Source organism: Betta splendens, chromosome 6 (genome assembly GCF_900634795.4).
Source record: "Betta splendens chromosome 6, fBetSpl5.4, whole genome shotgun sequence".
NCBI lineage: Eukaryota > Metazoa > Chordata > Actinopteri > Anabantiformes > Osphronemidae > Betta > Betta splendens.
The window spans coordinates 17,310,468-17,328,641 of NC_040886.2; the positions used below are offsets into that span (position 1 = coordinate 17,310,468).

The 18,174-nt window shown below is 49.2% G+C and overlaps 1 protein-coding gene across 3 annotated transcripts in view; it reads right to left on the minus strand.

Annotated features, from left to right (window-relative positions):
- map1ab (microtubule-associated protein 1Ab) overlaps positions 1–18,174 on the minus strand; it is a 41,219-nt gene continuing 23,045 nt past the window's right edge. For 2 of the 3 annotated variants that reach the window (XM_029153069.3, XM_029153071.1), the window contains 5 exons: positions 15,787–15,869; positions 15,289–15,426; positions 4,267–15,214; positions 3,824–4,056; positions 1–3,678 (listed from right to left, as the gene is read on the minus strand). In XM_029153069.3, coding sequence (XP_029008902.1) covers positions 3,523–3,678; positions 3,824–4,056; positions 4,267–15,214; positions 15,289–15,426; positions 15,787–15,869 — 11,558 coding nt within the window. In that variant the 3' untranslated portion in view covers positions 1–3,522. The remainder of the gene's footprint in view (positions 3,679–3,823; positions 4,057–4,266; positions 15,215–15,288; positions 15,427–15,786; positions 15,870–18,174) is intronic. The other variant, XM_029153070.3, reaches the window with a different exon arrangement.

An 18,174-nucleotide genomic window follows, 5' to 3' on the forward strand; every position in this document is an offset into this window, starting at 1 on the left:
TAGATTTAAGTGGATTTTAATTGATGATCACCAGGCTGTTTCCCTTTTACAATGAATCTGCAGTAGTTCTAGTTTTGCCAGAGAGACGGAGATATTGAATATTGCGCTGAGAAAAACAGAACTAAGATTATTACAATGCAAAAAGAGAGAAAATGAAACCGAATAACAACATAGCTTCTTCTTAACAACATGTTATTAGGGCAAACAATGAATGCACAGCCCAGAATTAGATTACTGTACGTCATCTCAGTACCAGTTAAGACAATTAGCTTTTTTCAAATATATCTCTTTAAAATAGCTTCATATTTTTTTTTTTATTATTTTCATGTTAAACAATTACATTCAGTATTATAACTAAATAAATTACATGCAGAAAGATTAGATGGACGATGACACCAGATCTGGATTTACATACAGATGAGAATGACCTGAAGGATGCACTTGTCCTGTATGTTGTCAGCGTGTTGTCGTTTGCTTGGAGCAGGTAGCGGTTTGGACTATAGCGTCGCTAAGATCAGCTAAAATGACAGGTGTCACGAGAAGGATCGTTTGTTATATCGTTAGGTTTGTTCTTTCCAGAGTGATATGTACAAGTCTGCACGGTACGAGGGTACACGTGGCGCTGCGTTCAATTCCACCGATGGGTTCTGAGTCTGCATGTGTTTCAAGTCATATTCAGGAAAAAGGAAAAAGTTGCAGCTAAAGTTGGTTAATTCATCATTTCTACATTACTTAAGGTGTTTATGACTGGGACCGCGTCTGTCCTCGTTTTCTGCGCCTTCCAATGAGCTTGATTATTATAATAATTGGTCTATTGTGTGGATCCAACAGCATTCGTGTAGTAGAACCAACTGTACATTCAGAAAAATAGATCCCCTGTAGTGCATTCATCTTCTGTGTAGTCATAATCTCACATCAAAGGATTCACAGCATTTTACAGATGCCTTGAAAAGGCTCAAGACCCCATTTTTGGAATCTGGACAGTGCAACACACCAGACTGTCCAGGAAACCCGATCTGTACATTAAAAGGCTTCTTCCTGTTTGGATTCGCTTCCATGCAGCATTAAAGTAGGCGTAAAAAGGACTTTTTGTTTGGTCGCTGCTCAGACAAACATTCAGGTCTGAACTGGAACCGAGTCACCTCTACCTTCCACCAGCTCCTTCTGGACTGTGTGTGTGTGTGTGTGTGTGTGTGTGTGTGTGTGTGTGTGTGTGTGTGTGTGTGTGTGTGTGTGTGTGTGTGTGTGTGTGTGTGTGTGTGTGTACTTGTGCGTAACCAGCTTTTTACTATATAACCATAGAATCTACATCAGTGGGACAAAAAAACTTTCTTCAAATGTCAAGAGGTGAGAGCGTGTCAAGGTCTAACGTAAAAAGGACAGAGAATCATTCTGTGGCAACTAAATGAATCAACACTGGGGGGACCAGGCAGCAGAGCAGGGCGCATGAGATGAGGTATGAAGTAGTTTTACAGGGACAGATAATGGCACTCAGGCTAGCACAAGTTTTGAATGAGTTAAACGAGCTTCTTACACATTCAGAATGCGGCTGAGGTAAAGGTTTGGATGGATGCTTCCAGCGTCTCATCACCAGGTGTGAAACTACCAGGCTGCACTGCGTCGCTGCCTGGCCGACCCCCCACAGAACGACCATGAAATGAAGGATTACGACCAGATAAACAAAGAAAGGAAAGCAAATGCAAAAAGGTTTGCCTTGTAAGAACAGCTGAAGCTGGTGAGAGCTGATCTGGAGTCTGGCTGTGAACAAGCAGAAAGACCTTCCACACTGAAGCCACGGGGGAAACATCAGTCGCGTAGAGAAACGAACCATGCTGCGTTCAGGACAGCAGCCAGTCGCTGCATCGCACAAGTCTGAAGCATTCCTACTTAAACTGCATCCAGTACAATCAGAATCATCACATTCATGCTCGTTAATCGGGGATTATATTCAGTCGTTTCTATATCGTCTCTCAACAACAACAACGGCCTCAGTTTGCCAGAAAGTCTTGCACATAATTTTATATTACAATGAAAAGTTCTTTTCTGCTACTTCATCAACACTCTGTGCTTCAGCTACAAACGAAAATCACACTTCCACCTTCTCCCACCACAAAAGTGCATTTCTATTTGGTGCAATCGTTACTAACAGACATTCAGATTGATTTAAAAGGTTGAGTAGTCGTTTCCGTTATACAGCTTGAGGTTGGAATAGTGTGAGTATGTGTACGAACTGATTGGTCCTCTGTTTGAAGTAAGGTACTGGATTTACCCTGGTTTCTGGCTGATTCAATGGCTGACATGTCGTCATAATCTCCCCCTCTGCCCTAAACCACAAGCCAAAGGCACATGAAAGAAGCCTCCTGAACACATTTCATAGAAATAAGCCCAATAACAAATGGAGATATTGCAGTTCCCAGGGCCCTGACGCCCCGTCTGAGGGGACGGACAGACAGACGGGCCGCTGCTACATGTGTCACAGGTCACTGCTTGTTTCGCTTTCCCATCACCTTGTGATTGACAGATGGTGAAATGTAGCTGAACAGGAGGAAATAGGTAAATTCATCACAAATGCATGATCGAACTCTGCATTTGCTTCAGGATCATAATTCGCTGCATTATCACAAAACTGATCTAGACTGATGTAGAGACAGTTAATGAGCAGCAGAGACGTGGCTGCTGGAGCCACGTTGCCTGGAGCATCACCAGCCAGACAGTGTCAACTAACTAATCTGCACTACACTGAACTAAACCGGGCACTAACCCCACGAAGCCCACGGCCTCTCTGAAACAGTCCGAGCTAAAACGCAAGCATCATGCAGCAGCGAAGCTGTAAAGCCAAGAAGAAAGGTTTCAAACGGTGGCAACTTCAGGCGCCTCCTAAAACTTCAACAACTGACAAGAACAAACTCGTTTTTTTACATAACATCAATTTATATGTTGGAGTTAATTCAAACACGACTGTGGCATAATAAGAACTCGCCTACGCTGTGTTTCGTCACGTGCACTGATGAAAGAGAAAGCTTCAAAATAGGAAATGAAAAATCATCCTTCTGGGAAATATCGTGCACAGAATCAAAATTATTAACCACTGAGTGATTTCATATATTTTGGCAAGTTAAAAATACTAATTAGTGTTTGCCCCTATTTTTAGGATTTAGGCCGTTTGGGTGAAACTGGAGTATTTATTTGAGCTGTCAGCATAACAACATGCCTCTATTCCAAAGTTTACCTGTGGCTTAGTGATGGTGGGATAATTCTGCCCAATGCTTTGGGCCACAGCTACGTTGCGTCAGGGAGGTGGAATACGAACGTAAAGGACAGCTAACTTGCATGATGACTCCACTGTCACAGAAAGCGTAACCCAGAGCGGTGAGCTCAGAGAACCTAGTGTATTGAGGCTGCAGCAGATGCATTTGACTAGTACCATGAGAGCGGGAAGCTCGGATGAAGCAGGAAGCTGTTCGCTCTCGCTCTGCGTCCAGAGAGAACGAACGGCGGGAGGACGGGATCGCGCTCGCAAGCTCAGAACTCGATTTTGCAGGCGGGAAAGGACTCGTCCTGCATGACCACGGTGCTGCTGGAGGCCAGAACCATGATGTTCAGGTCCTGCTGCCTCTCATGCGTCTGCTGGTACCAGTCCCGGGTCACCTCTGTGTCGTGGGTTGGGATCAGAGTGACCTGATAGGAATATGAAGAAGTGTTACCGTAGCACATGGAGCAACCTGCCAGCAGCTAGAAACCTGGTTTAGCATCGTAGGTTTGGAACATTTTGAGGAATAAGGTTCTTGTCACACATTGTTTTTATAGTTGAGAGGGTGAATACCTGTAAATTGCTGCCCCACTGAGCCTTGCCCTCCAGCAGAGCGTCCAGGACCCCGCGGCTGGGCTCCCCGCTGCCCGGGTCATTCCCGCTCACCACGTAGTATGACGCACGCACCCTCTTGAAGAACTCCTGGTCCACGTTCTTGGCGCTGCAGTGGTTGGGCACGTAGGCCAGGTCCACGTAGACAGGAGGTCCTGGGGGGACGGCAGAACTCGGTTTCTGTGAGTTGTTACCTGAAGAACACGACGTTAGCGGATCAGCGTAGAACTTCAAGAACTTTACACTTTCACTGTAGCATCTTCTATTTGGACTGAAGCTTCTCAGAAAACAAACACACAGAAGGAGCTGAAGTATAGAATGCATCTTCATCTCAGGTTCTTGAGTTATTAGCTCTCAGGCTAAGTAACTATATTTAGCTTGAGTTAGCGCGACCACTGACGTACCTGAGCTGCTCTTGACGCCGTTGACCAAGCCTTTTCCTGGATTGAGGATCTCACTCCTGGAGCCTTGAGTCTCAGACATCTTGATCAGTCTGGAACTTCTCTCTGTGTCCTTCCTTCTGAGGGAGGACGAGCGAGGTGAGGGAGAGTCCTTGCTCTTCACTGGAGTGGAGGACCGCTTCTTAACTTCTCCCTTTCGAGCGGGCGAGGCAGATTTGGTTTTGCCCTTTCGCAGACCCTTGGAGGTCTTGTGCTCTTTCTTAAGGAGTTTCTCTGTGCTGCTGTGATCATTGAGCAGAGCCTCTGGATCCACCATGCACACATCTGGGTGTGGAGGATGAGGGAGCGGGTCTTTCATGGGTATGGGGACGGGGTCGTGGGTGGTCTGAGCCGACCTTGGTGACGGAGGCCGGTGGCCGCCGCCGGCTCCGGATGCGGATGATTTATCCACCGGCAGATGTTCCGCGTCTTCGTCCGAGTCCAGGTTTCCTTCTGCTGTTATGGACGGACACTCCTCGGTTTCTGGAGGGACGTCGGAGTCTGACTGTGAGGGCAGCGACTCGCTGACTGACGTGGGCGGGGTCTCCTCTCCGGCTAGCGTCACCGCCAGCCCAGAGGACAGGCCCGGCGGCGGGTGCGGCGGGTGCGGCTCGTGGCCGCCGTCTCCGTGCTGCGTGTGCTCGTGGTGGCGCCTGTGCCTGTGAGACCTTCGCTTCACGGAGTGCTGGTCCTGGTCGTCCTCGTCCCCGTCCGGCGAGGGGTCGCTGCAGGCGTCCTCGGCGCCGTCGTCGCTGGACAGCTGAGGGGGACTGGGGTTGATGAAGGACGGAGACAGCTCGCCTTTGCGGTGCTTGTATTCGCAGGAGGAGTAGGTGTGGTGGGCAGCGGAGGAGGAGGCGGTGTCCAGGTCACAGGGGCGGCGGACGTCCTCTTTGCCACAGGCCTCCTTCCCCGTCACGCTGGCCATCCATTCCATCTCCTCCACGGCCGCCTCCTCCTCCTGCTCCTCGTCCCCGTAGCCTGGAGGAGGGCTATCTGGGCAGTCGTCAGGTCTCTGCAGAAGCTCCCAGTCAGAAATGCTGCTCTTCCTCCTGACCTCTAACCTCGCTGGGGGCGTGTCCAGCAGACTCCCCTCTTTTTCAGATTTCTGTCCTTCCACTTCCTGTTTGAGCTCAGAGTCTTTAGCGTCTTTGCGACCCGTTCCTTTTCCTGCCACCGCGCTGTCTTCTCTCGGGGACGCAGTTGCTCCGTACGTCTGCCATGTTTCCTCCTTTTTCCCCTCATCCTGTTCCTTCTTGGACGCGTCTGTTCTGGCAAACGCTCCACCTGCTGGACCGGAGGCTGTCTGCTGAATGGGTTCCACGTCAGGTTTAGGGTAAACACTTGGAGATGTGATGGTGACTACCTTGGTCTCTATGGCGTGCACGCTGCTTTCGACCATGTACGACACGATTGGTGACGAGAAGATCTCCTTCTGCTCGAGCAGCTTTGTTGGTTGACATTCAATGCGGCATGGGAGGGTGCTGTCCTCCATTTCAAGTGTGTCGGGCTCCTCGTCTTCTGTCGACCTTTGGGACAACCGTTCAGAGGAGTCAGCCCTTTGGAGCGGAGAGACATCAAAGAGAACGTCTGCCGTGGATAAAGTCTCTGATGCCTTCGCTGGTTCACTACTTTGTAAAGGTTGTGCTGTGGTGGAAGTTGTCTCAGTTTCCAGAACAGGAAGTCTATCGGCACTTTCTTTGGCAGCGGTTTGTTTGGCAGTGAACAAAACCGGCGGCGACTGTGTGCTCTCTTTAGCCTGAGCTTCTGGTCCTGGTTTTGTGCTCACCTCCATGTATTCATCCCTTTGAAATCCCCTGAAGCCGGAGCTGGTGGAAGCTGCAGACGACGGCTCTTCTTTGAATGCTCGTACTTCGGGGCTTGATGTTGCTACGGTTTCAAGGTTGTCTCCAAAGCGGTGGCCGGAGGCCGCGGAAGCTGAGGACGAGTAACTGTAGGTGGCTGCCGAGTATGTGAGGGTGGTGTACGTGCAGCCAGAGGAGCCGGTCGCCTCACGCTCAACCGGACGCTCTCTTTGGCTGAAATACTCACCAGCGCTTGGCTTGTCTCGCTGAGACGCTTCTGGAGGCAGCGCAGCGTCTTCTTTGTGCTCCCTCAGTTCTACTGGACTGTCACTGTAGAGTTGCTCAGAACATTGGCTGAACGGTCCCGGTCCGATGTCAGCGTAGCTGCTTGTTAGTGGGGGTGAAGGACTGGATGCAGGTCGATGGTGAGGAGAACGGCCGTCCGTCAGGCTGCTGGTGGCAGGTGCTCGACCTGTTCCCCTTGGTGATGAAGGTGCTTCGTCTTCCTCTCTTTTCTTTGTCTCCACGCTCTCAGCCGTAGCGTCAGGCGACGGCGGCCGTTTCTCTGAGGTTGCGTCATGAGGTACATGCTCTTTGTGTGCGTCCTCAGGCGGCGGCGTCTCAGGAAGTGAAGCAGGTCCAGTCCAAGCGCTTGTGTCGGATCTGAGGCCACTCGCTCCCAACGCTGGGGTGCTTTTACCGTCGTCGCTCGCTTTGCTTGTGGTTGCTTCGGCGCTGGGTAGCGCCTCTCTGGCATCTTGCGTGTCCGTCCCTCGGCCGTCATCGCCCGATGCTTTACTCATCATTTCCTCCTTCAGGAAGCTTGACTCTGGCAGCTGAGCCTTCTTATTGGAGTCCTCAGCCACGGCCGCACCGTCGTCAGAGCTGCGTCTGCACATTTCTTTCTCAGATTGTTCTCTGGCGCCTTTTTCCACGTCTATATCGCTCAGCTCCTCCTCTTCCTCGTCTTCGTCCTCCTCATCCTCATCTTCATCATCATCTACATTGAAATCTTCTCCCTCTACAAGTAATCTTTTGTCTATCAGGCTCTCTTCTAACATGGATTTACAAGTGGCAGAGCTGCTGATCTGACTGTTATCTGAGACTAGAAGGTTGTCATCGACCTCACGTTGGAGCAACGTGGCAGCGGGGGGCGTCCTCACTCCAGCGGAGGCTCCTTCTCTCTCCACAGGTGACGCTTGTTTAGGTAAAATGTCTTTTTCCGCGGGCGAGTGGCGACCGCTGGGGGAGCCCTCACTTTCGTGGTCGCTGGAGTCCATTTTGTCTCTGAGCGACTCGGCAGACTTGTCCCTCTCTTTTTCCCAAGGCCTCTTCTCGGTGAATCCGCCAGAAGGTGTAGCAGAAGCTGCAGCTTTAGGGCCTCGGTCGGACTGAGCACCTGAGGAAGACGGCGCTGACGATTCAGCGGCAGCGCCGGTAGACGGCTGCTCTCGGTCTCCTGATGCCTCCATCATGACCACTGATTTCTCAGGTCTGTCCTGTTTTGGGCTGAAGGACATTTTGTTGTCTGGGACGTGGATGGCTGACAGGCTCTGGTCTAGACGTTCCTCTCGCTCGCTCTCCTCCTCCTGGCCTTTCTCTCTGTCTTCGTACTCTGGAGACGCGCTTTGACTGCGATGGCTGCTGGCGTCGCTCTGCGTCAGGGACACTGGACTGTAGTCGACTCTGCTGAAGGACAGAGGCTCTTCTTTGAACTGATCGTCCAGGAGAAACATGGCTCCTCCAGCTTCCACCTGGCTGGTTCTCCTGTTGTCATCAATTTCGATATCAATATCAATATCGATATCAGAGGTGTGGTCAAAGCCGAGAGGAACCTCCCGCTCCTCCAGGTCCTGGTCCTGAGGGATGGGCTTTTCATACGGCTCGTACTTGGAGGCACCAGCTGCTTGGATTTCCATCACCGTCTCCTTCTCTGAGCTCGTCTTTTCATAACTCTCTGTTTTGGCCACGTCTGATTTGACCTCAGCGCCTGCAGCCTCCTCAGGATCTTTGTCTAAGGTAAAGTATGAGCAACGCTGTGATAATCCTGGAGAAGCCAGCTCTCGTTCTCCCTCCATCTCCCTTTCTGCTTCTTTCCCCGTTTTCTCGTCTGTCTTTGTCTTTTCTGCACCCACGACTCCTGAACTTGTCTCGGACTGGATCCGTGTCTGCTGCTGTGGCGGTTCCTCCACACCGGACTGGCTCCCACTGCTCGGCGCTGATGCCAGCGCAGGCTTTTGCTCTGTTGTGTCCAACACAGGTTTTGCTTTCGGAGCGGGAATATCAGAATGTGACTGTTTTCCAACAGCAGCTGTTTCCTGCTTTGACGGTTCTGGTTTGGTTGGAGACGTCACATCTCTGCCTGCCTCCGATAAGAACTCCTCATCAATAGACGGCTCCTGCATGGTGAGCGTAGGTATTACCACTGCCATGGGCTGTGACTTTGGCGGCTCGGTCCGGTCCTCTGCTTGTGCGATCTGGGGCGGATGCAGGTCTGCAGAGACATCGTGGTCGGACTTGTTCAGCTCCACAGACAGAGGCCTGGAGCCTGCTCCGCCCATGCACATGTCCTCCTCTTCCTCGTCTTCTCTGTCTTCATCTGAAGACTGAACCACAAAGGCAGGTGAGTAGTCGGACTTGGAGCTCGTATCCGTCTGTACTGTCTGCGGAGGCTGTTTCGTGATTTTGTCCACATCTTTCTCCTGTAACTCCTCGCGCTCCCACTTCTCCTCCTTGTGGTCTGCGTCGGAGGAGTCGTTCCTGTCTTTGTCCGAGAGCTCGTCCTTCTTCGTGTCAGCCCTCTGTTCATGTCTTGCCTCTGATCTGCTCTTTTCCTCTTTGATGTCTTCAGTTTCATAGGAGTACTCTTTTTCTTGTTCTTTTTCCATTTTCTGTTCTTTGCTAAGTTCTGCAACATGTGCATCGTCTTTCTCTTTCTCCATCTTCTCCTCTGGTCTAATAAAGGCCCTTTCCTCCGTTTCCTGCTGCTTTTCCTTCGCCTGGATGTGATGGGGAGCCACACAGGTGTCTTTGTGTGCTGCTGCTCCAGATGGAGGATCAAGTGTCTTCTCTTCCTGACTGGCAGAAACCTTCTCAGAGCTTTCATCATGAATGGACTTCTCTGTAACGCTAATGCCCTGTGTTTTCTCCTTCTCTGAGGTCTGACCCACAGGAACATCTGCCTCGTGTAAGTCCTCCTTTTCAGAATGGTCGTCTTGGAATGTTGGCTTCTCTGTCTTCTCTTTGACGGCGTCACCGCTGCCCCGTCCGGCTGCGTCTGTCATCGTATCTTTGATGGTTTCTACCGTTATTGGCTTTTTCTCTTCTGCAGCCATCTGATGCTCAGATTTGGCATCAGCTTCCTTCTCAGTTCTCATTTCATCCTTTTCAGCTTGCTTTTCCTTAATTTCTTCCAGAACGGGTTTGTGGTCTGAGAGTTCTCCCTTCTCCAGCTCTTTTATTATCGGTGTGTCAGAAACGCTGCTCTTTTCCACCTTGTCGTCCTTTGAGCTTGTGACAGACATGTAATCAGTGTCCGTCTCTGTCTGCTGTTTGATAGAGATTTCTGATACACATTCAGACTCATCAGTCTTTTCCTTTATCCCCTTTTCCATGTCCTCATCTTTAACCTTTAGCTCTTTATCACCAGTTTCCACTTTCTGAGATTCTTTTAACTCTTCGATTAGTTTTACATCCGCTGCAGCCTCTGTTATTTCAGCCTTCCTCTGATCTGTCAGCGGTTTCACAGCTGCGGCGTCTTTGCTTTCCTCTGGCTTTGACAGTTTCATATCAGACAATTCAGCAGCACTGTCCTGAACTGTCGCTTCTTCCTCCCTGGACAGTTTGACAGTGAAGGGTTCCTCTTTAGCTACAACCATTTCCTTCTCCATCTCAGCTGGTGTTTTGACGCCACTGGTGTCTTCACTCTTTTCTTTTCCGTCTTTCACGATAGCTTCAGCAACAGACGTTTCATCCTTTGTGTATGTTTTGTCAGCAGGAAACACCGCGGCGTCTTTTATTTCAACAGGCCTGACAGCAGAAGTCTCCTCCGTCTCCTGATCGTCTTTTCTCACATCTCCTCTTTCTCTCTCAGTGTATAATTCATCACCTTTACGTTCTATGTCCTGCTCTTTTTCCATCTTGCTTCCATCAGCTTTCCTTTCCTCTTTGTCCTTTTCCTCAGCTGTTGTCGTATCTTCTTTAATTGCCCGCTGATCTTTTTCGTCCACCTTCGGAAGCGTTGGAGCAGCACGGCCGTCATCGCTTACGTCCATCTTGTTGTCTTCTACAGCAGCTTTATCTTCTTCATCCTGCTCCTTGGGAGGTTTAGTGTCAATATCTTTACTTTTCTCCAGTTCTTGTGCTGTTGTTGTCTTAGGAACAGTCTCATCTGAACTCGCTGTTACATCCTTCTCATCCACTGTTGTGAGGCTGATGGTTGATGCTGAGACAGAGTCTTCACAAACCTCTGTCTTCTTCTCTTCTTTGGTGGTTGTAGGTGTGACTTCCTTGCTAATCACGCCTGCTTCTGCAGCAGTGATGTCGCCCGTCACTTTTTCCTTTGCTCCGTGTTCATCTGTAATGAGCTTGGTAGCAGAAGCATCCGTCACCTCTATCTCCTTTTGCTCTTCCTTATCTTCCATTACTTTAATATCAGTTGTTTCTGTTTCCTTTTTAGTTTCAGCAGCTTTAGTTTGCTGAGTGGTGGACATATCCTCCATCTTTACAGGTGTAACATCTGTGATGGAGGCTGTTTTCAGATCTTCTACTGCAGTCATTATATTTGTAAGGTCAAGAGCATCACTCTTTTCTATTTTCTTCTCTTCCTCTTTCAGAGTTTTACATTCAGTCACATTATCCACCTCAGCTGCCATCTCTTTAACCTCACCTTTGCTTTCAAGGTCAAAGTCATCATGTTTCAGCTTCTGCTCGTCTTTGACCTGCTTGGTCTCAGCGCCTGTGGGTGTTTTGACTCTACTATGGTCTGTCTCAACCTCTGTTTGTTCGTCTTCAGTGGTTCTGCCATCAGTGTCCTTTTCAACGTTCTCCTCTTTGATCGGTGCCGTATGAGTTGCATCATCCTTCACTGCCTCCTTTTCAGCCTTCTCATCCGTGATGGAGCAAACAGCAGCAACCTCTTCCTTGACGACAGATTCTGGTTTCTCTTCTTTTTGTTTTATGTCTGAGGCTTCACACTTTTCTTTGGCTTGTTCTGCTTTGATAGTTTCTACTGCAGTTTTATCATGATCGTCTTTTGTGAGACCACCACCATCATCTGAGACCAGACTCTCCCCCACAGGTCCAGGACCCGATACAGGCACTTTAGGCTGAGTCTCTTTGATCCCGACGGCGCCTTCATCACGTTGTCCGATGGAAGTGGGGAAAGGAGACTCTCTTCCTGAAACGAACGTCTGGGCTTCTGTCTCTTCATCTCTTTTTGTGTCTTTTATCACTGGAACCTCCTTTTTGTCCTCGGCTGACGTGTAGAAAGTCACAACATCAGCTTCATGATCTGCTTTGTGCTTGTCAGCACCTTGTGTCTCCGTTTGGTCTTTCTTTCTGTCTTCTTGAATTTGCTTTTCATCTTGTTCCAATACATCAGGGAACTCGTGATCCTTTTCCTGCTCCAAATCAGGGAAGCTCCTCATCCTGTCCTCCACTGGTGACTGGTGAATTGGAGAGTGAGCTGCACTGGAGGGTCCAGACTGGGGAGGGGAGGCCATCTTCACAGTGATGTCATCTGGACTGAAGCAACGCTCTTCGCTCTCTGATGTTATGGAGTCTGATCCAAACGGTCTGGTAGGCACAACAGAAGACACCTCCTTGGGTGTGACAGCATCTATGTTCTGCTCTTCCACTGGGAGAGACACTGGTTTGGCATCATCTACAGACACTGGGACAGAGGCGAGCGGCTCATGCAGCTTCTCCACGTCTCTCTCTTTACCCTCTGATTTCTGAGATGAAGCATAGCCCTCTTGAAGTTTTTCAAGCGAAATGTCAACATTAGGGGTTTGGTCTTCCTCCTCCTCCTCCTCCTCTTCCTCTGCTTCCTTCTTTGCGTCATGTGCATCGGGAGACTTGGCCGCAGACTTCACTTCTGCAACAGGAAGCTGTAGGTCATCGGACGGAGACTTGGATTGTTTGTCGTCGTCTAGAGAAGGTGGGGAGAGAGTTCCTGCAGAGAGCGGCTGCTCTTTGCTCTGCGCAGCGTCAGGTGGGGTTTTCAGCGGCTCCTCGGCTGGAGGCGCTGCCACGGATGCCACAGACTGGTCTTCAGCGATGGACGTGGGGAAGGAGGACACTTTGTCGTACTCTGTGATGGACGTGGCAGAGGACACGTGCTCTTCTTCTGCCAGAGGAGCGGTGATGATGTTGGTGAACACGGACACTTGCTCCTGAACCCCCGGCATGAAAGCTTTGTCCGTCAGAGCTGCGGCCTGCATCTCCCTCATGCCATGAATGTTCACGAAGGACCCCGTCTGATCGGGGACAGAGATGTCGTAGGTCCCAACGTCATACTGGAGGTGAGGTATCCGCTCCTCGGCCTCCTCGTGAATCTCCTCGTCAGAGATGGTCTGCTCCGTCTCTGAGTAGCCGGGGATAGTCTCATCTTGGATGTAGGTCATGGATTCGGCTGCAGCTCCTTGGGCGACTGAGGTTATGGGTGCAGTGGGCCCTCCAACATGTGACAGGTAGCCCTCCTCCTCCTCCTCCTCCTCTTCCTCTGCTTCATCTTTGGCTGGAGTGGGGGTTTCAGTGGTTCTGCTGTCAGTAACCGTTTGCTCAGGGCTGACTTTAATCTCTTCGTCTGCTATTACATCTAAATCTTCCACCTCTTCAAGTTCAGCTTTTTCCACTGCTTCCTCCTCCTCTTCGTCCTCTTCCTCGGGCTCGTGCTTGGATGGACTCGGGTGTAGACTCTGCTGTGTCACAGCTGTGGCTAGGTGAATTTCTGATTTCTCCATTTCTTCTATCTCGTGTTTCTTGTCAAGCTCACTCTCTTTAGCCTCCTTCCATTTGGATTCATCTTCCTCTTCACCTATCCCCATATCCTCCTCCTCTTCCTCCTCACTTCTCTTCTTTTCTGCAGCTGGGACCTCCTCTTCTTCCTCCTCCTCTTCCTCATCTTGAGATGCTGCTCCCTCGTCTTCAAACTTCTGAGCGTCCTCTAACTGCTGTCTCTGCTGATTCAGCGCTTTTTCTTGCTCTACATCTTCAGCTTTTCCTCCTGGAGCCGATGTCTCCTGTTCTGGTGACTTTGTGACACCTGTGATTTCTGATGTCATTTCTTGTACTTCCTGTTTCCCTGGCACTGTTGGCTGAGATGGAACTTCCGTGCTGTCCTGCGACTCTGCTGATGTGCCTTCGTCTTTTTTCAACTCTTCAAAGTCCTTGGTGAGGTCTTCGGGCGTGGAGGCTGCAGACATGCCCTCCACGCTGCCGTTCTGGAGCGGCTCAGGCTGAACCGTTTGGGGCTTTGGCTCCTCAGATTTAGCTTCAGCAGGTTCAGCCTTTGCTGCTTTGGGTTTGGCGGTCTTGGCTTTACTCGACACTTTAGCTTTGTGCAACGTCTTCCTCACCTCTGGTGTGAGTGGTTTTAGGTCAGGCTTTGTCATTTTTCTCAGCTCAGGCTTGGACGCGTCCTTCTTTTTGTCCTCTTTGGACTTAGAGTCTTTCTTTTCATCCTTCTTAGCAGAGTCTTCTTTCTTAATTTTCTTGATCTCTTTCTTTTCCTTGTCCTTCTTCTCATCCAGCTTTGACACCCTTTCCTTTGAGTGTTTTTTCAGAGATTTTTCTTTCAGGAGTTTCTTCTTTTCTGGCACATCCGTTTTAGATTTTAGAGTCTTGCTGGGCTTTTTCTCCTCCTTTTTCTCCGATATGTTTTCCTTCACAGAGTCACTCTGTGCTTCAGTGGCAGCTGACACATCGTCTTGTCCTTCAGTTTCTTTCTTTGAGGCCTTCGCAGTAGTCTTTGGGGAAGATTTAAGACTTTCCCTGCTATCTGTTCTTTGTTTTAACTTTGTTTGCTTTATAACAGAGAGAGGAGCTCCTGAACTAATGTCCTTTTGTGTGGCTACAGGATATCGCAAGAAGTCAAGATGCTTTAATTTTTCTAGCCCTTCCAGGATCTTGTTCTGTGGTGCGTTTCCAGGAAACAGGACTCTCACGATCTTCTCTGTGGGGCTGGCAGGCAGCCAAACAACTAAGGCTGTGACTGACGTCAGGTAGGGCACGGATATTTCTCCCTCTTTTCCGTTGGGCAGCACGATGCCGGTTTTGGCCTTGCTGTTTCCAGCCCACTTCTGCATCAAAAATTGCATCTCTTTACTATCTTTGACAGGGTTGAGAATGTACATGTCTAACCTGCCCACTCCCATCTTGTGGAAGAGCGTAATGGGCTCTATAGTGTTGCTGACCACACGAAAGAGAGGCTCTGGTTTGATGCTCAGTTTGTTAAGGTACTGCAGAGTCAGAGAGGCCTCCTCGATGCTGCGCTTCACTTTGAGGTTGGATTCAGGCATGCGGAGCTTCTCTGGGACATTAAAGAACACCACACCGAGTTCAGGCGAGATCAGGTTCTTCATCCAGTCACTATAGTTGGTGGTGCCTTGAGACTGTTCCTCCTCCTGTTCTGCTATCTTCCTCTGAAGCAGCCCATTGATCCCTGGGAGATTGTCAGCGCCAATGTGTGTTAGTAGAATTGAGTCGATGCGGTCCAAGTGGCGAACCAGCTTCCAGAAGCAAGACTTTCGCTCGGAGCCTCCATCCACTAAGATGTTGAAGCCGTTCACGGCGAACAGAGCCGAGTCGCCTCGTCCACCGGGGAAGATGTAGCAGCATGGCTTGGACAGCTTCAAGAAGCCTCCTGAGGTGGGCGGCTCCAGGAGGTCGAAAGGGGAAGGGACGTCCACTGTCTCAGAGATGTACTCTGTGAACTCAGTGACCCCCTCCATCTTAGGCAGAACAGGCTCAGGGTTTAATCTGTATTCCAGAAAGTCTCGTAGGGTCTGCTGTTGTCCAAGGGAGCTCCAGCCCACCTCCCCGCGGCAGGACACGGTGAGTGTAGCCTGCTGCTTGGGGGCTGCTGTGCCCAGTAGCTCAGTGACCTGCAGGAGGGAAACGCCCAGGCATTAAAGGTAAAACCTGCAGTACCTTTGGTGGATGTGTTGGAGGACATTACCTCAGGATCAGTAAAGATACGTGAAAACGTGTGGTGGGTGAAAACCCCGGTTTGTAGGTGGAGGCCACTGTGATCTGAGCTCTGGCCACTCAAGACCAGAAGCTTGTGTCCTGCTGAGTCTGTGACCAGACACTGGATCTGGGACAGTAGCAGAGAAAGAGGGAGGGAGGCAGAGGACAGTTAAAGGAGAGACAACGTTGCCAACGCAGAAAGAGGAGAGCCTGAGTCACTGACAAAGGAAGACGCACTTTAACTGTGTCAAGGTTAACAAGAGTCACCAGCTTTAAACTGTACGGTAACTGTTACCTGCTGAAAGGGATTTGCAGGTATCTACAGTACACTGACAGCCTGTCAAACACAGTTACTGAATGTACTACATAATATACTTGCTTTTTTAGAGTCGTGCAGTGCTGCAGAGTCGCATCTTCTAACATACAGTACAAGATCAACTCCTGAGGCAACCGTCTTTGCATTACACCTCATAAAATGCTGGTTTACCTCAGATACGACAGTTTCTTCTGAGGGGTTGACCAGCACCACAGTCTCTAGGACATCGCTCCTGTGGTGCAGAGTCCTTTGTCCTGTAGAACACAAAAGCAAATGAAGTCAGCATCTTTGACTGGGCACACAGTGAGAGTCTACTGTCGTGAGGCTGGGGTTGGATGAGGTGAAGGACTTGACAAGCAACGCTGCCAGACGCTCAGCTGTCTGGCTGGAAGCCTGGTCTGGAAAAGCGGCAGATTTACTACAGCGCCTTCTGCAGCATCTTCTGCCTTGTATGTGGGACAGGCACTATTTAGAGATAGGCAACCCACTTCATCTCATCAACACAGGAACAAAAGATGGAGGAGGAAAGAGGTCACTCATGCCTGTTAGATTAGAAATGACGAACGTCCACGTTGCTACTCAAACTAGACAGACGTGATGAGTGGATGACAAAGACACTAAAAGCCAGAATAATTCTGCAAATCCGGTATGAACACAAAAACATTTTGTGGCTGTTTAACGTGTTTACATACATCTGTGAATATTCAATAACATTATGCATCAGCACTTGCTTCCATTCAGAGGTGATGCTAAGCTTTTAATTCCCCTTCGCTGCAGCACAGATGCAGCCTCTAATATTAGAGAGCTCTATTAATAGTGGGTGTCAGTGACTCCAGCATCCAGGTCCCTGTGCAGTTTGCACCGCTGTGATTTCTGTTTAGCTTCTGGACGATCAACATGTGTATCTGTGAAACACCTTGGACATAAATCACCCTACAGCCTCAGTGTGATAAGGAAAGATGCTCACAAACAGTTTAAATGAAGCCAATAAAGTTGATTCATAGTCTGAAACGATTTAGCTCTTATATCAATAAGGTAATCAGAGTGGAGCTAATATCTAGACCATCTGTTACTCAGACGAAGAAGCACTCGATAAAGAGCTGTTCTATTTCAGACAATAATCAAGGCCATATTATCTGCGTTCAGCTGACGACTCTACTTCACAGAGACTCTTATTATTCACTAAACACACTTGCATTAACGTTATGATTGTTGTGAAACAGCTTGAGTTGAACTGGATCATTTTACATTCAACCATTTCCGATTCATTTCCATCTCATCACGTCCCGTTCAGCAGGTTCATGTAAATGTGTGCAAACACCAGCTGATTTCTGTCAAAATGAACTGTGTCTTTGCTTCTCTGCTTGCATCAGTTCACTAATGATTATCATTAATAAGTGAATTGTTTGTCACATCTGTTGTTGTGTAGAACACTTGCCTCTGGCTTTTCATTGTGACTGTTCTCCCTTTGTCTCAACCAGTTTAGATTTAGATGCTTTTAATCACGTTGGCCTGTCACTGCTGTGACCCATGGAATTAATAAATTTGCATCGGTTGGTGGACAACAGCTACAAACATCCAGGAGGAGGAACCAATCAGAGGCAGATTCCAGTCACTCCAGTGGAGTGACAGTCTCATGAACTTGAGGGAATATAATTGGTTGCTGTGATGTCTGAAGGTGTTCCTAATAAAGCGGATGGGAGCGTTCCCTTCCGTTTCAACCACTGCGGACTCACTGCGGTACCGTCTCCACGGTGGAAGCTGAAGGATTAGATTCAGCGCTGAAACGGAGCTGCTGCTGCAGCAGACGCTTCAGCAGATCTGCCCACACATGCGTCGGGTTTCACAGCACCGTGACCGAGCTCGGACACTCCCAACGCTGACGAGGCTGAGACGAGCCCATCGATCCAGACGCGTCCTGAGCCTGAGTGGCTTCACATCCAGAGGAACGGAGGGCGTGGAGACAGCGCGTCCCTGCGACCTCCTCGTGTGCGTTCCCAATGCGACGGCCGCCTGCGCACTGGTACAGCGTGACACCAGCAGAACAACGACGGCTCTGAAGTCAGCGTGCAACTGGACCGGCTCAGAGAACAATGTGTCACTGCCAGCAGACTCCTGCTTGTAGATGCTAGAAGATGAACATATTTAGGTTGATTTTATTAAAGAAACTGATCTTTAGTTGCAATCAAGGTTCTGGGTTTTAATTTGGTTTTTGGCTCTAATGCCAAGAGAGGCCTGAATGGAAAGCGTTTGTAGTTCATCTAAAATCCTAATCTAGGAAATGTTCAGACCACAGAACGTGACTGGGTAGGTTTAACATTAAACATGTTAAATTTGGGTGAAAGGGACTTAACAAACAAAGACAAAGATTCATATTTTTATAACTTTTTCTACTTAAACAATTTATGTAAAGTTAAATCTTCTTCCTGGATCATGAGCAGGTGCTGAAGTGCAGCACAAACTGCTAAAGAAGAAGTTGAGCCATCGTCACATGTGGGTGTTTTGTTTTATCACACTCTGTATTTGTGTTACTTTTCAACATATGCAGACATGTCAATT